The sequence below is a fragment of the Eumetopias jubatus genome, unplaced genomic scaffold (genome assembly GCF_037043125.1).
Source record: "Eumetopias jubatus isolate StellerSeaLion01/CBP00866 unplaced genomic scaffold, mEumJub1_p1.0 scaffold_9, whole genome shotgun sequence".
NCBI lineage: Eukaryota > Metazoa > Chordata > Mammalia > Carnivora > Otariidae > Eumetopias > Eumetopias jubatus.
Window position 1 is genome coordinate 114,177,318 of NW_028274815.1, and position 23,090 is coordinate 114,200,407.

Sequence of the window (23,090 nt, forward strand, 5' to 3'; positions counted from 1 at the left end):
CCTGGTATGTGAACTCCCCTTTAAGAGAGGGATTTGATCTTTTTTTTTTTTTTAGATTTTTATTTATTTATTTGACAGAGAGAGAGCACAAGCAGGGGGGGCGGGAGGCAGAGGGAGAGGGAGAAGCAGACTCCCCACTGAGCAGAAAACCCAAGCCGGGGCTCAATCCCAGGATCCTAGGATCATGCCCTGAGCCAAAGACACTTAACCGACTGAGCCACCCAGTCTCCCCGAGAGGGATTTGATCTCACCACACAGCCTAGTAGAGATTGTTCTGGGATGTCTAATTGAATTGCTTACTCCTTGCAGGGTGTTCCTGAAAAGAAAGTACTTCCAATCACTGTCCCCAAGTCACCGGCCTTTGCGCTGAAGAACAGAATTCGAATGCCCACCAAAGAAGATGAGGTGATTCCCTGGGATAGAGGGAGTTTTCTTTCTTCTACCTTATCAGTTTAACATTCCTCTTTCTTAAGCTTAATGGAATTCAAAGCCAGTCACTCTTATCTGGAGTTGTCTTTAACAGTGGGTATGAACATTTGATCATCTTTTTTGCTCCCCCAAGAGCAAAGTAATTGGTAAGGGTATGAATCTTCTGGCTTTCAGTAGTGACTGGTTATGCAAGTTATTGGATGCTTGTCCATTTTTATAGCATTGAAAATCAGCCTGTCATAACTTGAATCAAAAGTCGACAAGCCCTGTATTTTATTTTGCCTAAGCTATTGTCACCATTCAGTGAGGGACTTTCAAAATTCACACTGAGCAGTTATGTCCTCCCTGTCTGATCTCCACTAACCCAAGGGTTGCTAAGGTTACTGTGTAGTGATGGTTTATGAAATTAGAATACATAAACTGTCATTGATCAGGCTAGTATCTTGTTACATCTCCCATTTTATCTATAAATATCCAGAGTTAGGGTAATTTTATAGCAGATCTCACGCATAAACCTTTTTATAGGTTCATTTGAAACTAAAATACACCGTAATCTTATGTTACCAGCTTGAACCCAAACAACTTACTTGGTCCTATTCTGGGTTTGGCAACCATTAACTCCCAGTCACATGTTTTAGTGGAGTCTGGAGGCTGGGTCAAAGAAGAGGCCAAGGTATATGCTTACTTAGTACCTTTTCTCTGTTCTTCATTTTGTTCACACTGTTTGATCTCATTTCATTTTTACAACCTTCCTGTGAAAAACTTTAGATCCTTTAAGAGTAATTGTGTTAGTCCTTTATCAAATGCTTTCACACTGGTCTCACCCCTATGAAGTGGTAGGTGACTTAGGTATTATCCCTCTTTGATAGAAAAGGAAGCAAAGACACCTAGGAGGTTGAGTAACTTGCCTTAATTAATGATTTCTCTCAAATACTGTCTTCTGACACCACATTCTGTGGAGGTGAGAGAGAGCTTGTGTCTAAACTACAGTTTTTCCCTTAGGAAGAGGAGGAGCCGGTAGTGATAAGAGCTCAACCTGTGCCACATTATGGGGTGCCTTTTAAGCCCCAAATCCCAGAGGCAAGAACTGTGGAAATATGCCCTTTCTCTTTTGATTCTCGCGACAAAGAACGTCAGTTACAGAAGGAAAAGAAAATAAAAGAACTGCAGAAAGGGGAGGTAGGTGTTTCAGTTTCTGCAAGTAGCATAATACTATCTTTGATCTGTCACAGATAATCTTTTATGTTGCACTTTTAGCTATAAAATCACTGACTTCCTTTGATCCCTGTAAGAACGTTATGAAGTATAAATAGGGCAAGTTCTTAGTAACCCTACTGGCGCAAGGAGATTAAGTGACTTTCCTGTGATCGTGTTGCCAGTTATTGGCAATATTGGGAGGACAACCTAGATTTCCTTTTGAGCCCCTTACTCTTTCTGTTATACATACCATGCTGCTTTGAAAACTGGCCTTTCCTATATTTCAGATTCATCCAGATATTCGGGAGCAGCTCTTGCTTTCTGGCTAGAGAGACCTTAGGATCTTAAATCTTATGTTTTCTTTTCTGTTAGGTGCCCAAGTTTAAGGCACTTCCTTTGCCTCATTTTGACACCATTAACCTGCCAGAGAAGAAGGTGAAGAACACAACTCAGATTGAGCCTTTCTGCTTGGAGACTGACAGAAGAGGTGCTCTGAAGGCACAGACTTGGAAGCACCAGGTGGGGGATGGGAGAGCAGCTAAAATGTTCATTGCTTCATTATTGGTTTGTTAGAGTAGGTAGACCCACTACACTAAAATTCATCTGAGAACTAACATACTGGATTATTTCAGGGACTCTCACTCTAAATCAGGGATCAGCAGACTTTCTATAAAAGACCAAATAGTGGGCTGCCTGGGTGGCTCAGTTAAGTGTCCAACTCTTTGATTTCGGCTCAGGTCATGATCTCAGGGTCCTGGGATCGAGCCCCACATCAGGCTCCCCGCTAAGCAGGGAGTCTGCTTGTCTTCCTCTCCCATTGCCCCTCCCCCTGCTCATGTGCATGCGCTCTCTCTCTCTCTCTCTCTCTTTCTCTCATAAATAAATAAATCTTTAAAAAAATAATAAAAAATAAAAGACCAGATAGTAAATATTTTAGATTTTGTAGGTTACATATGGTCTCTGTCACATGTTCTGTGTGTGTGTGTGTGTGTGTGTGTGTGTGTGTTTATGTGTTTATGTGTTTCAACCCTTTGAAAATGTGAAAACTAGACTTACCTCAAGTACTATACAAAAGGGATTGCAAGCTGGATTTGGCCTGCAGGCTGAAGTTTGCTGAGCTCTGCTCCAAGTGATTATCTGGGGAATGTGAGAACCAACAGGCTCTTTTTGCATCAGGAGTTTAAGATCTCATCTATTCCTTCTGTTAGATTTGTTCCTTACATGTTCACTCCTTTCTGTTGGTACTTTGATAAGAAACAGTATGGTGAGAATAGATCCTCAGTATGGTATGCTGTCTTCTTAACATAGTGTGCTCTTTGTAGATGACAGGTGATTAAAAACAATTAATTGGTTGTTGGCTGGTATAATTGGGGTCTAATTCTGCCCTATTTGGAAAAAAAATTCCCCCGAATCCCTAAGTTTGTCAGTGTTTTTATATCATCACTTATCTGGAATCTGTCCAAAAGGAGCTCTGGGCTAATCTTTCTAGGAAGTCAGGAGATGCGATTGCTTACATGACTGCACATAGGTCCCTTGTTGGTGGTGTTCCCTAGGAAAACAGTTGTTTTGGAAGTAGTAATGAATCTCTTTCCAGGACCATGACACAAAATGTCTGTGTGGGGTATTTCCTATCATTTTTTTTTTTTTAAGTTTTTCAAACATACCCAAAAGTAGAGAGGATAGTATAATGATCTTCCATGAACCTGTCACTTGGTTCTGTAATGATCAAAACATGGAAGATCTTATTTCATCTGCATTTCTTTTTTTTTTTTTTGGAGATTTTTATTTATCTGAGACAGAGCATGAGCAGGGGGAGAGGGAGAAGCAGACTCCCCGTTGAGCCAGGAGCCCAACATGGGGCTTGATCCCAGGACCCTGGGATCATGACTTGAGCCAAAGGCAGATGCCCATCCATCTGAGCCACCCAGGCACCCCTTCATCTGCATTTCTACCTACTTAACCTCTATACTAGATATTTCTACCAACAAAGGACTACTTTGAAGCAAATTCTAGGTATCACGTCATTTCATCCAAAAACAGCAAGTAAAGATATATATGTATCTTTATATCTTCAGTATATATCTTTAAAAATATAAGTATTAAAAAAACCCCATAATACTATCACACATAAAAAGATTAATATTAATCCCTTAATAGTGACAAATAGTGTTCTTATATCCCCAAATCTCATTATTTATTTACTTATTTATTCATTTTTAAAGATTTTATTTATTTGACAGAAAGCACAAGCAGGGGGAGTGGCAGGCAGAGGGGGAGGGAGAAGCAGGCTCCCCGCTGAGCGCAAGGAGCCCGATGCGGGGCTCAATCCCAGGACCCTGGGATCATGACCTGAGCCGAAGGCAGTTGCTTAACGACTGAGCCACCCAGGTGCCCCTATAATTTTTTTAGACAGTCGAATTGCTCAAATCAGGATCCAAATAAGGCCCACATATTGCATTTGTTTGATAAATCTCTAAATCTCTTTTTCTCTGTAGGCTCCTCTAGTTATATATTACTTGTGGAATAAACTGGCTTGTTTGTCCTATAAATTTTCCACAATCCCAATTTTGGTCATTGTATTCCCATGGTGTTATATAATATGTTCCTGTACTTTCTGTATTTCCTATAAATGAGTAGTTAAATCTAGAGGCTTGATTAAATTCTGGTTAGATTTGGGGCACCTGAGTGGCTCAGTTGGTTAAGCATTTGCCTTTGGCTCAGGTCTTTTTTTTTTAAAGATTTTTTTTTTTTTTTTTTTTTTTGAGAGAGAGAAAATGAGAGAGATAGAGAGCACGAGAGGGAAGAGGGTCAGAGGGAGAAGCAGACTCCCCGCCGAGCAGGGAGCCCGATGCGGGACTCGATCCCACGACTCCGGGATCATGACCTGAGCCGAAGGCAGTCGCCTAACCAACTGAGCCACCCAGGCATCCCTGGCTCAGGTCTTGATCTCAGGGTCCTGGGATTGAGCCCCGCATTGGGCTCCCTGCTCAGTGGGGAGTCTGCTTCTCCCTCTCCTTCTGCCTCTCCCCCACTCCCCTCCCCATCCCACTCATGCTTTCTCTCTCTCAAATAAATAAGTAAAATCTTAAAAAAAAATTCTGGCTAAATTCTTTTGGGGGTTGGAAGGGAGAATACTTTATAGATTATCCCATCCAAAAGTATATAATGTCCACACATTTATTTTTGTGATGTTCAGTTAGGCCTTAAAAGTACCTTAAAGATATTCTCTACTTCTCAGTGGATTCAGAGGTTGTTATGTTAGTTTGATCCCCTTAGTGTAAAGGGGGTTTTAACTGGGGTTTAGATGAAGTCATCTCCTGCCTTTATTGATGAAGCCATTTAGAAACATTAATTCTCAAGCCACTGAGGCAGCAGTTATGAAGGATTGTGCTGTTGCTTATCTAACAGACTGTCTTTCTAATAGCTGGAGGAAGAACTGAAGCAGCAGAGAGAAGCAGCTTGTTTCAAGGCTCGTCCAAACACAGTCATGTCCCAGGAGCCCTTTGTTCCCAAGAAAGAGAAGAAATCCGTTGCTGGTAGTATTATATGTACTCTTGGGGGATCAGGGTAGAATTGTCAGACTTCCCAGGGGGGATGCTGGGACTCAGTTATGTCAGTATCAGCTGTGTCAACCAGAAGCATTTTCCTTTAGAGGATCTAGTTCTCTTCTTAGACTGGGTTTTTTGTCTTTGTTGAACCGCACGCCTGTGTTAAGTTTGCAGCATATGTTGAGGCCAGATTCACAGAACAAGAGCCTGGGCAAAAGCTGCTGGCATTTCAACAGCGGTTATGGGCTTTACTTTACAAAGAGTAGTAAGTGAGGGAGGAAGAGCCAGGACTTCTTTCTGGAGTTCACCATGAAGCAAGCCTTAGGTATAAAACGTTTGATTCCTTAAGCTCTGGGTAAGGTGTCAGAAAATTGGATTCTCCTCCTACATCTGTCTCAGAATCACTATGTAGTTTTGAGCAAGCTATTTCATCTGTGTGGGTCTTGCTTTTCTCCTAATTAGATGGTTTCCAGGAGCCCTTCCAACTGTTAAAATTCTAGGATTTTTTGGGGCGCCTGGGTGGCTCAGTCATTGAGTGTCTGCCTTCGGCTCAGGTCATGATCCTGGGGTCCTGGGATTGAGCCCCGCATCGGGCTCCCTGCTCAGCGGGAGGCCTGTTTCTCCCTCTTCCTCTCCCCCTGCTTGTGTTCCCTCTCTCACTGTGTCTCTCTCTGTCAAATAAATAAATAAAATCTTTAGAAAAATAAAAAATAAATAAAATAAAATTCTAGGACTTTTTGTATGTGGTGTGCTCCACCTTTCTGCTAACAGGGCTTCCCTAGAGTTTAACCTTTCTGTTGCCATGCATGTCTGTGCCACTTGCTGCATCCAGGGGGCTAGGTTTATGTAGGTCCTGCTTGTGCACCAATATTCTCTCTCTTTCTGTACTCAGAGGGCCTCTCTGGTTCTCTAGTTCAGGAACCTTTTCAGCTGGCCACCGAGAAGAGAGCCAAGGAGCGGCAGGAGCTGGAGAAGAGAATGGCTGAGGTAGAAGCTCAGAAAGTCCAGCAGTTGGAGGAGGCCAGGCACCAGGAGGAAGAGCAGCAGAGGGAGGAGCTGGCCAGGCTACGGAAAGAACTGGTAACTGGGCAGCATGAGCACTCACTAACCCATGGTTGTCTTTATTTTGTTTTATCTGTACCTTGCCTTGTTCCAGAAAGGATCTAAGGTGGCCTACCAGGACATATCAAAGATGAATGAAGGAAAATCACACAAACCAAGAACAGTGACAAAGTTGTGATGTGAACAATGTTAAAGATGTGCACATTGTGATCCATGTGTCTGCTAAGTTTGAGCCATAATTTTAGCTCTTTTTAGGAACCAACCTGTTGGTTACAAAACTAACAGTGTTCATGAGATACAAACAAGCTAGTTGTTAAAAAAAAAAAATTTAGTCTTGATACTGAATTCAGATAGAATTTCTTCCAGGGGTCTTCATGAGGAGGGTATCATGTGGTATATAACATGCACAGTGATGCATTCCTAGGGTTTGTTTATCTAACTTATTATTTTCTTTAGACTTAAGAAAACCAATGTGGTTTTACAATTAGACAAGAATACATAGGTAGGGAAGGACTTGGGAATTATGTGGCAACTGTATTTTCGTTTTCCTCTTAATAATTGACTCAAATTCCTTGAGGTTATAGCACATATTGGTCCATGTGACCCTCAGTGCTAACACTAGCATAATGATTTAGATATTAAGTTATCCAAGATAGAAAGCTTAATTCACATTAAGGACTTTTTCACTCAGAGGGCAACAAGCTGCATTAATGAGCAAAGAGACAGTTTCAGATGGAACTTCATGTGATTGATAAAAGGATGATTATATAAATACATAAGTTTTTGCGGTTTTGTCTAAAAAGGCTAGGCCAGCTGCTGATACAGCTTTTGGCAGTAATGACTGTGGCCTCAGGAAGGCTCTAGGGACAAACTATTAAAGGGACTAGCTTCTTGGCAAAATCCAAGCTGCCGTTTGCTGATTGGATGAAAAAATGATACAGTCCCCACTCTAGATATGCTCACAAAACCAGCCTTTTTTCCAGCCTGAAGTTCTTTGATTTTTCTTCAACACTTGGTACTGCCTCTTGTGTTTGTCCCCATCATAGAGGTGTTACTTAGAGTGATTCTCAGTATAGGCTGATGTCAGCATCCTAAAGCATAGTTCAGTCAGTGCTAGTTAGCTCTCAACTAACCTGACTTAATTCAGGATTGTTTTAGACTACCCAGAAGGAAGGATGGCCTTCTCCCAGAAACTCTTCCTGGTTATCATTTTTGTTTGTTTGTCCATGGTTTTGGTGAATATTAAGACTCAATAAGCTTAAGATTGTACTCTGGGAGATTTTTTTTTTTTTAAACATATAGTATGTTATTAGTTTCAGAGGTAGAGTTCAGTGATTCATCTGTCTTATATAACACCCAGTGCTCATTACATCACGTGCCCTCCTTAATGTCCATCACCCAGTTATCCCAGCCCCCTACCCCCCACTCTGACAGATTCTTTTTTTTTTTTTTAAAGATTTTATTTATTTATTCATGAGAGAGAGAGGCAGAGGGAGAAGCAGGCTCCCGAGGAGCAGGGAGCCCGATGCGGGACTCAATCCCAAGACCCTGGGATCATGACCTGAGCCGAAGGCAGACGCTTAACCATCTGAGCCACCCAGGCGCCCCACTCTGACAGATTCTTAACATGTATCTCTTTTCTGCTGCAATTGTGTACAACCCTGTTAAACCTAGTAATAAACAGGGCACCTGGGTGGCTCATTTGGTTGAGCGACTGCCTTCAGCTCAGGTCATGATCCTGGAGTCCCGGGATCGAGTCCCGCATCTGGCTCCCTGCTGCGCAGGGAGTCTGCTTCTCCCTCTGACCCTCCCCCTCTCATGTGCTCTCTCTCTCTCTCACTCTCTCTCTCAAATAAATAAATAAATAAATCTAAAAAAAAAAAACCTAGTAATAAACAGTCAAGCTGGAGTTAGGCTTGATGTTCTTTAGTGCAAGCTGAGGGACCCCCAAGACCTGAATAGAAACCTACGTGGGCTCCAAAGCTCACATGCCTTTCCATTATGCTGTGTTGTGTCCCCCCCCCCCTTTGGATGGTGACTTGGATCTCTAAGACTATACAAACATTTTCTCAAGAAGAAAAAAATAAAAACAACTGTATGCATAGTTCTCTAACATCCTGATCAGTGGTAACTATCTTTCCTTATTCTGTAGGTGCACAAGGCAAATCCAATACGCAAGTACCAGGGTGTGGAAGTAAAGTCAAGTGACCAGCCTCTGACTGTGCCCGTTTCTCCCAAGTTCTCCACTCGGTTCCACTGCTAACCTCAGCCAGTGAGCAGCAGGCACCACCTGGGAACAGGAGCTGCTCTTTTCATCAAACCAGAAGCCTTTCTTTGTTACCAGGGCATGGAGAGAACCCCTTTCTCTAGACTTTTACCTGCCCATGCCCAACAGAGCATACCTGACAAGTATGGACTCCGATTTTGTTGAGAATTGTTTTCCTACATTATTGAGGCTAATAATGAGACTCAACTGATGCACGTCTCGCTGACTCCATGTAGTTATTTCCTTTGAACCATCAGTCGACCTTTAATATGTGTCTTAACTCTGCCTAGAGTTTAAAGTCTCTGTATCAGCACAGTATACTTGCTATTGCTTCTTTACCCACTCCCCCTTTTTTTCCTGTTTTAATCAGAAAATAAAGATAGTTAAATACTAAGATAGGATTTAAGTGATGGCTTACCTGAGGAACAGTCAGTATATTAGATTCTTTCCTTATCTGCACAAAATAAATTTAGAGTTAAGGAGCCTGTCTCTACAAGGGTGGAAGCCTCATTAACTGCACTACCACGAAGAAGACGGTGGACCGACCGGGCGCCTCATAGCAGCCATCGGCAAGCTTTGGGGCAGAGCTGCTGTTAAGGCACATTCTTCCCTTGTCAATGCTGATAACGGAATGCTGTGCAGTACACATTTTAAGTCCTCTGATAGACTGGAGTAGAATAAATATGTTTGTCTTCCCCTCCCTGATTTTGTTACTTCATGTTTTTAACTCTGTCAAGCCCCTTTGGAGGTCACATCTTATTGGAGAAATGGGTACTTTGAGAAGAGGAGGGTCCAGGAACTTTTTAAAGCATAGGCTCTGTCCTTAGAGGAAAGTGCTTTGTAACGTTTTTCTGTCCTTCTGTATTTTGTTAACTCCCTTCCAGGAACCACTCTGGAAGGAAGTGTTGTTATGCCTTCTTTGCTAAATGTGTTTTCTCTCATCTGGTAAACTTCCTTATAAGACTAAGGAAAATCTTTTTCATAAATCCCTCCTTGACCACCTGACCTCTGCAGGCAAGATGATCACTTCCTTCTGTGTGCCTCCCAAATGTTACTTGTATATGTCTCTAGTAGAATAGTAATATGCTGAATTACTTGTATTTGTTCACCAACTGGTAGAGACCCAGATACCTAAAATTTTCTTAGTCCTCGAAAATAAAAATTATCTTAGTCATCTCTGTATTTTTTGTAGCTGGCACAGAATTTGCTAGATCCATGTCAAATAGTGTATTTTCTTTTAGACTTGGCATTATTTACGAACTCTACTCTTTATTCGTCCTCTACTCCTGCGCTAAAGGATATAAAAGCATCCATATTCTGCCCAGGCCAGTCCTAGGCACCATAGATGATAGTAAACCTATTTTATATTCCTTTTGTTTATTCATTCAATGAGCATTATGAACAGGCTGTTGTAGATTCAGTGATGGATGACAAAACAAGACATGATTTGCAGATCCCTGAGCCTCTTGAAGACCCACTGACTGATGCAAGATACAGTTCCTTTATAATAATTTCCTAGAAGTCTAGTATACAGGTCCATACCTACCTTATGTAATTCATTTAACAACTGTTTACTTGGTGCTAAGTGTATATACCTTGGGACCACTTAGTCTCTGGGAATACAGCAATGAACAGAAAGAGAAGAACTTGCCTTCATGGAGCTTACCTTTTAGGAGGGAAGACAGACCATAAGCAAGTAACTGTCCTCTCTTCTGTCATGTGGTAAATGTTTCTCTGACTGCTGTGTGGAGAATAGACTGGAATGGGATGGAAGGCATGTAGGTGAGAGCTAATAGGAGCTTGGGCTGGGGTAGCAGCAGTGGAGGTGGTAAGAAACGGCTGGGTTCTGAGTGTATCTTGGAGTTGTAACTGGCAAGAGTTGCTTACATATTGGACGTGGTGTGCGAGAAAGAGGGTATTTGAGATGGGTACACAGGTATCGGTCCTGTGAGAAATCCAGTTCTACCTCAGTCCTATCTCTTTTGGATTCCTGGAGGGTTTTCATTATTTCTGGTCACCTCTTGCTTGGGTTTTTCTCCTGTTCATCTCTTGAGCCCCTCTGTGTCTCTCCTCTATAGCTTTACCCCCTCTCTTGTATCAGCAGTTTTCTGACAGTTCGCTGTCATTCATGTATTGCCATCTGGTATCAGGTGTTTTACATATGTTGCCCATTTTTTGGTTTTGGTCATTTCAGGTAGGAGAATAAATCCAGCCCTCAAAATGAGGGTCCTGGAAAGAGTATTAGTGAGAATTATGGACCTAGTGGATCCTTCTGAATTACCCTCTCCAGACAGGCCCATGTTGGGGTGGTAATGTGTGACAGTCTTGGAGAGGCAACAGAGTGCGATTACATTACTTCAGAACAAAGAGCTTAGAATTGAGATACAGACATCCGTTGCCTCCTGCTTCCTAGAATTCCTGTTTCCCAGCAGTTGGCTGTCTCTCCTCAGCTCAGTCTGTTTGGTACTGAATTCTCTTAACGGGACCGCCTCACATGACCCTCATTTCTAATATAGTCTCCCATTTCCTCCGAAGCTCAAAATTTCCACTTTTATCTCATGGAGGAAGTCAGGTTCTTTATCCCTTCAGGCCATATTCTAGCGAGAGCTTCTCTTTCAACACTCAGAGGTTGCTCTGAAATTTTCCTAAGCAAAGAAACTGTCCTCTGATAGGAATTTACTGAATTTTACTGAGAAATCTGGCTGTCACACTTCGCTTGGCAATTTTGCAAAGCTCCTAGCTCATGCGCACATGCAGATGGTTAGAATTCCCACAATTTCTGGGAAGGACTCTGTTTTCAGTGTTGTTTTGGCTTGGTCATGGTTTCCCATTGCTAATAGTCTTGTGCTCATTAACATAGTTGTAAGATTACTGTTCACTCTTACTGTGGTTGGTCGTTTCGTCCTTGTGTGATTGCTTTGTTGCCATCTTGACTGCTACTTATTCCTTGCCGGTTCTTTTCCACAGAGTTTTGTCCCTGGAAAGTGGAGCTTGAGTGGTAGACAGGCCACCGTTGCAGCTGCTCCCGAGTTTGACGGAGATGATTCCTGTGTATAGGGTGTTGTAATGCAAGATAAGATGTGACTGAGTAATGTGAGACACTGAAAGTACTGAGGGAGTTCAGAGATTCTTTTGGAGGTGAGGTTGCAGTTCTTAAAGATATTTCTTTTTCTTTTTTTTTAAGTAAAAATTGCGAAAATAATATAGTATGTCTTTTGGAAACAATTAAAATAATACAGACCATATAGAGTAAACCATGCAAGTGTCCTTATTTCCCTCCTCCCATTTCCCAGGAGTACCCTATTAATAACAGTTGCATATTCTTCCAGAATGTTTTTATGTACACACATAGATTTCTAGAGCATTTTTCTTTTTTTGTAATAATAAGATTATAGCATTCTGCATTTGTTTTTAATTTATTCTTTGAAATGTTATACATTCACATGGTTCAGAATTCACAAGCTACAAAGGTAAAGTTCTCCACCTTTTCTCCCAACTGTTCAGGGTCCATCCTCAGAGATATTGTTACCAGGTGTGCTCCTTTGCAGAGATAGAGTCACCATAGATGTATTTCTATCTCCTCTCTCCTTTTATTTTTATACAAATAGTATCATGCTTTACCCTCTGTACCTTGCTCTTTTCATATGTGTTCTGGATTGAATGATGTTGTTCAGGTGCTACCTTGGACATGTCCTGGCTTTCCCCTGACTGAAGGATGAAGCCTCTTATGAGAACCTAGTGACATGGAGGCAGACCTGTAGAGGGGTCTAGATCCTCTGCAGATATCCTAGGCTAGTGACTTGAGGTTCCAAGGACTTGAGGACAGGTCAGCGACACCTGGTCTTTTACCTCCTCCTGGCCTAGCTGAGCCTTGGGGGCTTGTTGGCTTGAGTATCTGGTTAAACCTGTGCATCCCCTTGGATAAATCTTGACATTGCTTCCTTTTCAGTTCCCTTCTGAATTTTATCTGCTGGGAAAGTTCCTCATTGCTGAGAGTAGCAGTTAAAAAAGCTGTTAGCCACGTGGCTGGGCTCCTATTTCTGCACAGGCAGGCTGAGTTACGGCGTGGTGATGTGGATCCAGGTAGGAACCAGTCAACATTCTGAGTCCTGAGCTGCCATCTGCCTTGCAGCCTGCTGGGATGCTCAGTTTAGACAACATATAAAGTTTCCTGGATACGGGACAAACCCAGGCCTATGGAAAGAGCAGGAAGGTTAAAGCGTGTGGTACTTTGAGTGGTGACGAAGGCGTAACCAGGGAGCTGACATGTTTGCACCAACGCCAAGAATTCCAGGACAATTTGTTATCCAGCTGAAGCCAGTGTAGTTGCTACAAAAAAGAAGCCTGGGGACAAAACATACTTTTCCCTTGTTTTCCTTTGTCTTCTTGCATACCCACTCTATTTCCTAGCGCTGCAGTGAAGGATACTGACATTGAAAATGTCTTATGGTGTTTGTTATTTTCATTCTTGCAAGAGAATAAGAGACGGGGCTCGGGTCAAAGCAGGGCTCTTATGTGCTGAGGGTATCAACTTCCTGAAACGGTTTGGCAGATGCTGACATTTCACCCAGAGAAACCATAGTTGGAGGGTAGGGAAAAAAGGCTTAAGAAAACTCTGGGTTTTATCGGGAAATATTTCACCAGACTTAACCTTGACGTGAAGGCATCAGTTACCCTCTCCCTTTCCCTTAAAATTTTGTTAGCCAGAAAGGAATAAAACCTGGCCTGTCGGATATGCTGAGACCCATGTAGTTATGGGACTAGTATCCCAGAACATCTCAGGCAAGTATGTGAATGTGCTCAGAATTGTAGCCAAGTGCTGTTGCTCAGCTTGTTTTGGCACCAAAGCTATTCCCAGGTTTTCTTTCAGGAGCAAGGGTGGGAGATGTAGTTTTCAGTGGGTCAATATACAAAATAGAGTCAGTGGTCATAAACTGTAATATGAAAAACAGTTTGGGGCAGCATTGTTCAAGCTTGCTCGGTGGTAAGGAGAGTTGAAAAGCCTCTAGCCCGGGGGCACCTGGGTGGCTCAGTTGTTAGGCGTCTGCCTTTGGCTCGGGTCATGATCCCGGGGTCCTGGGATCGAGCCCCACATCGGGGCTCCCTGCTCCGCGGAAGCCTGCTTCTCCCTCTCCCACTCCCGCTGCTTGTGTTCCCTCTCTCACTATCTCTGTCTCTGTCAAATAAATAAATAAAATCTTTAAAAAATATATATAAAAAAAAAAAAAGCCTCTAGCCTGACGCTGACATGCTCCCACTCAGGAGCGCGCGCGCGCGCACGCACACACACACACACACACACACACACACACACACACACACAGTGTCCTAGAGATAACCTGCTAAGTGACCAGAAGGTGACTGAATTTGCTCTATGCAAAAATATTGAGTGGGTTTTACAACACTTTTTTTTCCCCAGTTTTTAAGGTAGGGTAGCTAATTATATACCATTCGGACAATACCTGGTAATAGGAAGAAAGAGAAAAAAAATACGTCATCCACCTTGATCACTGGTACTTCTTTGTATAATGTTTTTTTCTTGTATGAAACTTTAGTCTATTTCTTTACACTGAAGGATTTTTCTCTACACCGAAAGGTTTTTCTTACCACATCCACATACTTGCCTGGGATGTTCTGGGATGTTTCTGGGAGATTGTGTGTGTGTGTGTGTGTGTGTGTGTGTGTGTGTGTGTGTGTGTGTGTGTGTGTGTGTGTGTGTGTGTGTGTGTGTGTGTGTGTGTGTGTGTGTGTGTGTGTGTTAGCATAGTAGTAATTCAAATGTATTTCCATATTACTGCATGATTTGTAAATGCCAATTTTAACAGCAGCATACTGTTCCATTGTTTTGAGTTTGCTTCTTTTCATTGAAAATGCTTGTTTTGCAAAGAATTTTTCTAGACTCTATTTATAGGACAGATCTGTTTGTGCCTCTAATGTATCCCATCTCTAAATGAAATGTTTCAAACGATTTTCAAGCTTTGTAATTAAGATTTTAAAAGAAAATATAAACCCCTCCCCAAAGCATAGTTAATGACATTATCCTGGCATACACATTTTCAAAATGGAAAGCTCCTTTTGGCTGCTGGGATGTCAATGTTACTGGCACTCATGCCTAGAGAAAACGCTTATTGGCCTTTGGCAAAGCCTTTCTGGAGACAACTCTCTTGTTATGTTATTTTAAAGTCTTGGAACTCTGCATTTTCAGACAGACTTACATAGTTAATTGTTGTCTCCAAGCCTTCAGATCAGATTTGAAAAGAGAACACCCTTTGTCTTTTTTAACTCTACCTGGGGCTGTGATGTGTCTTTTGGGAAGAGTAGGGGCAGGGAATCTAATCTCACTTCTGTCACTGACACACTGCGTGATTTGTAACAAGCCACTCCTTTTCTGGACTTGTTTCCACATCTTTCAAACGAGGAGATTGAATCGGAAAGATCAGTAAGGCTCTTTCAACTTGAGTATTTTCAGAATTTTTTTTTTAAGATTTTTATTTATTTTTTATTTGACAGAGAAAGAGAGAGAGCACAAGTAGTCAGAGCGACAGGCAGAGGGAGAGGGAGAAGCAGGCTCTCTGCTGAGCAGGGACCCCAATGCGGGGCTTGATCCCAGGACCCTGGGATCATGACCTGAGCCGAAGGCAGCTGCTCAACCGACTGAGCCACCCAGGCACCCCTATTTTCAGAATTTTTAACAGGCCGTTTGTTCTAACCACGCCAGGCCTTTCATATTTATATTTTTCTGTAGCCACCTGGTCAATCACTGCAAGAGGGCACTTCTAGGGAGCTCTCCTGCCCCTGGATTGCCATTTGAACTTCAATGAGGTATGTTGGAGACCAGTGTGGTGTCTTGTTGAGGACTTTCCAAGGGTTGTTCTGAAAGCGGAAATCTAGCCCAGATCACTCCAGGGGACTAATCCCTGAATAATGTCCTCTGACACACACACATATTTTCTGATGTTTCTCTTGACCTTGGAACTGGTTAAAGACTGCACAGAATGTTTCAACGAATTCTTACTACCACAAGGAAGTCCCTCCCATCCTTGGCTTTTCCAAGATGTGAGGATATCTAGTAGTGGTTTTTCTGTTGTTGGAAGCAGTTTAAGGACATCACAGTAAAACTGATACCTTGCCTTGTTGCTCTTCTGTTTGTCTCCACTGCAGGTTTTACATTGTTCATGGTCAAGGGGACTTGGATTGCTTTGGGTTAATTGTCACAGGGTTCAGGAAGAGCACAGTATTTAGTGGATAAAGCCCTAGATTAGGAATTGAGAGAGTGGCTTCTGGCTTTCTGACCTTGAGCATGTCATTTGAATTCTCTAGGTTCAATTTCCTCATCGTAGAAGTTAAAACAATGTTTCTAGAAAGGACCTTTTCCAGCTCTTTGGAGGACAGCTTTAACATGACCCAAAGGCACTCGGAGCAGTAATGGTGACTGTCCCATTGGGCACTTGTTCCTGTTGGCCAATGTGACTCAGTGTGACCATGCTTGAGTCATATGCTCAGTATTAATTATCAATGGGTATGTGTCACCAGGGGTTGCCAGAAGCCCCTGCTGTTTACCCAAAGATAACAACCTGACAGGACAGGGCCAGCAGCTGCAAGTTAACCAGCAAAAGGAGCAGAGAGACCTCTTAGAGACTCCATGGGAGTTTGTGCAGGCAACACCAGAGAGGGATTTCAGTTGAGCCTGTAGAAATCACCCTTACTGGCTGGAGGTTGATGTCTGTGCTGGAGGCTCACTGATTGTTACTGCTCATTAGCCTTTTTCTTTTCCCTTGTGGTAATTTGTTACTGCAGCAGTAGGAACAAATCCAAGAAGCCACACAGTGCAAGCGCTCAGAGAGGAGTGGGAAGGGGCTGCCAGGACCCATTGCCCTTCACGGCTTCGGTTTTTGTGCAGCTCCTTCTCCTTGAAACATCTGTCGTGACAACTGAGAGTTTCTGCATTTTCCTCACAGAACATTCCTATTACTCAGAGGCCTCAGGAAAATGGGTAGGAATTAAATTGCAAGCTCAGCAAATGGGGCTGGGGGACTTTTCCTTGGGACAGCAGTCCTCTGGGGGTGGTCTGTGGACCTGCAGACCAGGCTCATCAGGACTAGAAATGCGAATTCTCCAACCCCACTGCAGACCTCCTGAGTCAGACACTCTGGATGTGGGGCCCAACAATGGGTGTTTTAATAAGGACCGATGCATGCCCAAGTGTGAGGACCGCCGTGCCAGGAAGGACCTGCTGGTCCTGAGAGACAACAGGTTTCCCAACTCAAAGGTTCTATGGGCCGGGGAGCCAGCAGCCATTCTCTCCCATGACCCTTGGTGCCCAGGCCAAACAGGAGGGGATCTGGTGAGCAAGAACACTCCTCCCCTCTGGAGCTCCCTGGGGTGTCACCTTTGTGAGATCTGCCCATGTGACACAGGAGAGCTGCTGATTTGTTGAGTAGGTATTTATCCCCCTAGCCAACATCCATTACCAGAATAAAGGAGAGCAGGAGACTTTTCCATGGGGCCTTCCAACAAGTCATATGACAGATGAGGAAACTGAGGCTCCACGCTTAAATTACCGTTCCCAAAGTCACACTGCTAGTAGGTGGCAGAGTGTGGATCCAGGTCTGTCTGCACCGCACCAGGTGCATCCCTTGAGTAGAGCCAGCTGTAAGGGATGGGCATTCTCGGGCTCCTGGCTCTTTTTCAAACTGGGTGACGCTTGATGAGTGACCCCCCTGGGTGAAGAAGAGATTGTTTCTGTCAACCTCCAGGGCCAGCAACTGAGGACTTGGGAGCAAGTGTCTCGTGAAGGTTGCAGTTTGGGCTGGAGCCCTCACTCAGCTCTTGACTTTGCAATGGGAACCTCCAGCAAAGCATCCCAGAAGCTGGGAGGCAGGTCCTCTTTCCCCACTTTGCACAGCAGGCATCTTAGACCATGCTGAATGCTTGGGTTCCTGTCAGGGAGGTGGTGGCTGCCAGTCAATAAAGTCACAAGCTTGCCAGGGTGGTCAAAGTACCAGGAGGTGCTTTGCTCCAGCCCCCTCCTCATCCCTGGTTTGGATGCCCCTGGCCATCCCAGGCAGGGCTGCTGCTTGCAGCAGTTGCTTAGAGTTTGCCATGCACCCCCTGGTTCTTATGGGAACCCCGTTTAGCAAATGGACCTCAAGTTTTATACATAGCACAATGGCAGGCTGGGAAGCTGTCCTGTGCAACAGGACAGAACATGCATTCCCCGCTTTTTGAGCCATTTCCTAGGCTTGTGTGACAGGAGTAACTTCTTGTGCAAAGTTGAATTACTTTTGACTCCCAGGTCTATACTCCGTACTTGGGTCTTGCTTCTGCTCTTTTATGTGTCTGCGTTTGTCCCCCGCCCCCACTGGCCCTGCCCTCCTGAAGTGGTGCTTCCAAGTCTGCTTCTGGGACGTTTCCTGTTCTTGGAACAGCTGCACCAGCCTGGGGTACCCTCCTGCTATTTGATCTTATAGGGAGGTGTCCAGTGGCCCTGGGTAATTTTCAGATGACCTTGTTCCTCTGACGTCACTACCTGGCTATTTTTGTCTTTGCTGTTTATGCTGCAGAGTTGGGCTGAGACGGGGGACAGGGAGAAAGTGAAGGTTTCCCATCGTCCCATGGCCCCACCAAAGTGGGAGCGCTTGCTCTTCAACACTTATAGAGCACCAACCTGATGACGCAGATTAAGTCTCCTTCACTCACTCACGAATTCACTCTCCAGCAGGCATTTAGTAGTGATGAAGCATGAGGGCTCAGGAGCCGAACAGCTGGGGTTTACATTCCCGAGCCACTAGAACACTATCTCTGAAACCTTGGGCAAATTACTCCTCTGTGCCTCGGTTTCCTCTTGGAAATGGGAGTGATAGCAGTATCTACTCCAAAAAGTTGGAGTTAAGGAGTCAGTATGGCGCACGGTAAATACACAATAAATATTTGTGGCTATTACTATTACTAATGGCACCCCTTTTTGCACTAGGTCTTTGGGATACAAAGTTGACTTACATGGTCCCTGTCCTGAGGTGGATCTGGATCTCGATCCCCAGAGCCCCAGACACTGAGACAGTGTGCACGGTCCACATAACAAGTCGGAAGAGAATGCCTGCCATATGCCACGTTTGTACCCGAACTTGGAGGGGCATTTCAAAGAACCGAGGTGACATTCTTGTCCTGGGGGAGCCGCAGAGCAGTGGTTCTCAACCCCGACAGCACATCAGAATCTTCTGGGGAGATTTAAAATCTACCAGCATTCTGGGCTGCCCTTCCCAAATACTGTGCTTTAATTAGCCTGAACTCAGGAGGGGCTCAGGCTTCGGGAGTGGTGAAAGCTCTCCAGACATTTCCCATGTGCACTGGGGCTGAGCAGCCCAGCCCAGGCTCTGGAGCTGCACCAGCCAGGCTCTCTCAGGAGGGCCTCAAAGCCGGCCCTCTGACTTGCGGGTTCTCAAACTTGGGTGTGCACGAGAACCACCTGAAATGCTGGTTCAAGAGAGAGTCCTGGGGCTGCCTTCTAAAGAAGGCTTCTTTGAAAACAAACTCGGGGGGCCTGGGCGCTGAGAAAGCCCGCCGGAGCCACGCCTTCATCTGAGAAGGCGTCCCTGGCCAGCGGTCCCAATCCATGCTGTTTTTGTATCTCCTATGCCGCTTGTACCACCTTCTGTCTTGAAGTATAGAAATCTGTGTACATACTGATACATTTCAAATTATTTATTAATCCGTTTAGAGTCACAAACGGTCATTTTGAAAAAAATGGAAGATCCAAAGCATGAAAACCATCTCTACTCTCACACCTACTAACACGTATATTTATATCCCTCCAGACCTTTTCTCATTTTCCTAATACATTTTTTTTTTTAAGATTTTATTTATTTGAGAGAGAGAGACCATGAGCAAGAGAGCAGAAGCAGGGGGAGCTGCAGAGGGAGAGAGAAGCAGGCTCCGCGCGGAGCAGGGAGCCCGATGAGGGGCTCGATCCCAGGACCCCGGGATCATGACCTGAGCCGAGGGCAGACGCCTAATCGACTGAGCCGCCCAGGCGCCCCCTTAATAAATGTTTTTAACAACAAGAAAGGACCCTACTTCATGAATGACTGAAATTGCACCATGCGATGATTCTATCGCTATTCTTCAACATCTCTGCGCCCCCAAAGTGACCACGTTAGCCCTTGCCACAGATTAGAGCTTTCAGTAAGTAATCTTAGCAATAAAACTCCATGATTTCAAGATGGATCAGTGTGTCATTTGGGCTTCCAGAGGGATCTCTGTTCAGTTTGCACACAGAGTGTCCATAGACTCTGCTTATCAGCCTCGGAAGGAAGGACAGGGTCTTACCTAGGCCTCCCCCAGAGGCCTGAGAGGTACTGCCACAGCCCCGGGTTTAGGGACCGGAGGTGGGAGAGGGCAGGAGAAAACAGCCCTGGGTGGCTCCCATGTCAGGACCACAGGAAAGCTGTGAGGGGAATTGGCTGCTCTTTGGAGTCAGAAAGGTTACTCAACTCCCTGGATTTTCCATCACAGCCGAGCAGGGAGAGGGTCAGGCCGGGAAACGTCTTTTCTGAGCAGGGCCTTTTAAAGCCTCTTGGCTGGGTCAATTTCCTTCCAGGAGCCAGGGAAACAGTGCCCAGGGAAAGTTAACCCCTCCACTCCCAAGTAATTCTCCCAGGGATGGGTGAGCCTGAGAGCCCAGGCTTCTGGAATGCAGAGCCATCCAGGGCATGAGGCCTAAGGAGCCGTGAACTCTGGCTGGAGAAATCTTCCTTCTGGCCTTGTTAAATCCAACAGGCATAATTGCATCCTGCTGACCTTAATTTCCCTGGCGGGTTTAATTGGTCCTGGCATTGCCCCACTTCCTGCCCTGCCCCTGGAGAGGCAAAAAGGGTGGCTGCACAGCTGGTGCAGGGCGGGAAAGCCCCATTTTAAGGGTGGGCAGGGTCTCTGGCAGCCCCCGGCCGGGAGGAGGAGGTTTCCCCAGGCCCCTCCCCTGTGCCTCCAAGGGCGTGCTGAGAAGCCCGGGGACTCCCAGGGAGCAGCTGGCCCAGCTGAACTTAACCCTGGGCAGGCGAGCAAGCTGCAGGCAATCCCGTGGATCCGGAACCAGGCCAGCCTCTCATCCCAGCGGTAGGGACCGCGGAGGAGCCTGCCGGGACAGCTGAGCCCTCTACCTGGGCTGTCCACTACATTATCTAGAGCCCACAGTGCTGCCGGTGCTGTGCCAAGCGCTCTACATACCGTGTGCTCGCTAAGTGTTCCCAGCCACCCTGGGAGAGGCAATGGGGCAGAGTGGTTATTGAGCTGAGCCTGGGCTTAGACGGTTCAAACCCAGTTCTGTGAGTTTGCCCTGTGACTCAGTTTTTCCTGTCACATCTGTGAAACGGGGAGAAAAGAGCTGACACTTATACAGCACTTACTGTTCTAAATCCTTTATACACCACGCCTATGAGGAAGGGGCTCGTCCTGTAGGTAAGGAAACAGTGACAGCGTTTGTCCAAGCCTTGGTTATTAGTCTCAAAGCTCCTTAACCACTGCTCGGTGGTTGTCATGAAGTTGCTTACCCTGGGGCCTGACCCACTTAGTAAGAGCTTAAGAAATGCTACTTATTTGGGAACCATAACAGTAACAAATGTAACAAATAAAGCCCCTTACGTTGTCTCAACAAGAGGTGGTGCTGGATTCAAATCCGGATAGTTTGCCGCTATTCAGTGGCTGTGTGACTCTCTCAGGGGCGAGCCCCTTCCCCTCTCTCAGCATCAGCTTCCGCACCTTTAAAGTGGCCTAATCCTTGGCCCCGCAGTCTTTTGTGAGGAGCCAGTGAGCTGGGTAAAGCCCTTGGCAGAGTCAGGCCTGGCCCTGAGTGCACACTCAGTAAGTATGATGCCGACAACCATGGTTAATAACAAGGGGATGTCAGCAAGGGCCGTCGTATCCGAGTAATCCCACAAACCCAGTCCAGAGCCTTGCTAGTCAGTCGCTTACTCACCAAACACTGCCTGACAAGTACACTTTGTGCTGGGGACGCACGTGAGCATCATAAAGCCCTTGCCCTCAAGGGGCTCCCAGAGACCGTCAATGGTGGGATCAGCCTGGAACCAAAGGAGGCCAGAGGAGGAGGGCCCAACATCTCACGCGAAACCAGAACATGCTGTGGGAACGAACAAATAGAGGGCCGGGGGCTCCCAAGAGCAAGCACAGAGAGGAAGCGTTGCAGCCTTCAGAATCCTATCAGACCATAAAGGGGGCACCGGGCAGGGAGAGACAGGTGAGACACAGGCTGGGAGATTTGGGGGAGGAAAGAGGACCTTGGGTTTTGAAGAAGGACATTTCTGGCTCAACTCCCTCATGGAGTGACTTTGGGCACATGACTCTTTTGATCCGCCATCTTCATCCAGGAAACAGGATGGAAGCTCCCCACAGAGTTATTATCAAGATGAAATTTTCAGACAACATGCATAGAGCTAACCACAGGCCCTCATAAAAATGGGAGCTCCCTTCCCCTAGGAGAGCCTGGGTTCATTCAGACCCTAGTTCAGTCCCTGACAACAACCCACATGGCTTTGGATAAGTTACGGAACTGCTCTGTGCCTCAGTCACCCCATCTGTAGTAGTACCTACCTCATTGGGTTGTTCTGAAGATCACATGAGTGAATCCACATAAGAGCACTCGGAGTGAATACTAGACAGGCTTTCATTAGTATTTTTGCTCCCCAGAAGAGGCAGACTGTCACCTGCACCTGGAAGGAGAGAACCGGAGGTGAGGAGGGCCAGGAGGGGCAAGAAGTCACCGAGACCGGGGAAGGAACCCCAACTTTGGTCTTTGCTAGCCTCTACCACCAACAACCCCAACATTTGCTCACTTAAAAAAAAAATCACTCATTTTAAATAGTATTCCATTCACATATTTCATGGTGCAAATAAAAAAAAAGTAAAAGGGTGTGCCGTGATGTCTCCCTCCCACCCCTGCCCCCCAGTTTCTTGCTTGTCATCCCAAAGAAATTCTTATGTGTATAAGGTGAAAGTTTATATATTATTATATATATTACCCCTTTTGCCCAATGATAGCATATTGTACTTGCTGTTCTGCACATGGCTTAAATTTCTTTCTTTTGTTTCCCCTCCATTTGGGAGGTTGCTTCGCATCCTTTCATTCCCGGCCTCGTCCATCTTGTTTACAGCTGCATAATTTTCCTTTGGTCAGACCTGCTGCTTTCTCCAGTCATTTCCGCCTCCCTCCCTCTGGGGGAAGGGGTGGTGTCCTCCATGGGAGAGTTAGAGTTGGAGGGGAGGCCCTGAACCCAGATGCCCCCTGCAGAGCTGTTTCCAGTGCACTCAGCCCAGCTGGTTCTCAAGGCCCCCCTCAGAGACAGGCTCTGGGCAGGCAGCCCCTGGATGATGGAAGGCTCTCCGGATCATACCTCTCCCCATCCCATCTCAGCTTGATCACCTCGGGCTTGAGTGGCCCCCAGTTCCCCACTGTAGTCAAGGATCTTTGGAAAAGACTCTCCACCAGCCCCCCTCCTTCCAAGCAGGCCAGCCTCCGTCTCCCCAAGAGCCTAAGAAAAATACATTTTCCAAAAGAAAATGCTTTCAGGCCCGTGGAC

General features: G+C 45.3%; 1 protein-coding gene across 3 annotated transcripts in view; it reads left to right on the forward strand.

The window, feature by feature from the left end:
• Positions 1-9,207, forward strand: part of TPX2 (TPX2 microtubule nucleation factor) — a 58,877-nt gene extending 49,670 nt beyond the window's left edge. For 2 of the 3 annotated variants that reach the window (XM_028118937.2, XM_028118938.2), the window contains exons 12-17: positions 310-405; positions 1,432-1,608; positions 1,999-2,145; positions 5,051-5,162; positions 6,067-6,254; positions 8,389-9,207. In XM_028118937.2, the coding sequence (XP_027974738.2) occupies positions 310-405; positions 1,432-1,608; positions 1,999-2,145; positions 5,051-5,162; positions 6,067-6,254; positions 8,389-8,499 (831 nt within the window). In that variant the 3' untranslated portion in view covers positions 8,500-9,207. The remainder of the gene's footprint in view (positions 1-309; positions 406-1,431; positions 1,609-1,998; positions 2,146-5,050; positions 5,163-6,066; positions 6,255-8,388) is intronic. The other variant, XM_028118939.2, reaches the window with a different exon arrangement.
• The last annotated feature ends 13,883 nt before the right edge of the window (positions 9,208-23,090 follow it).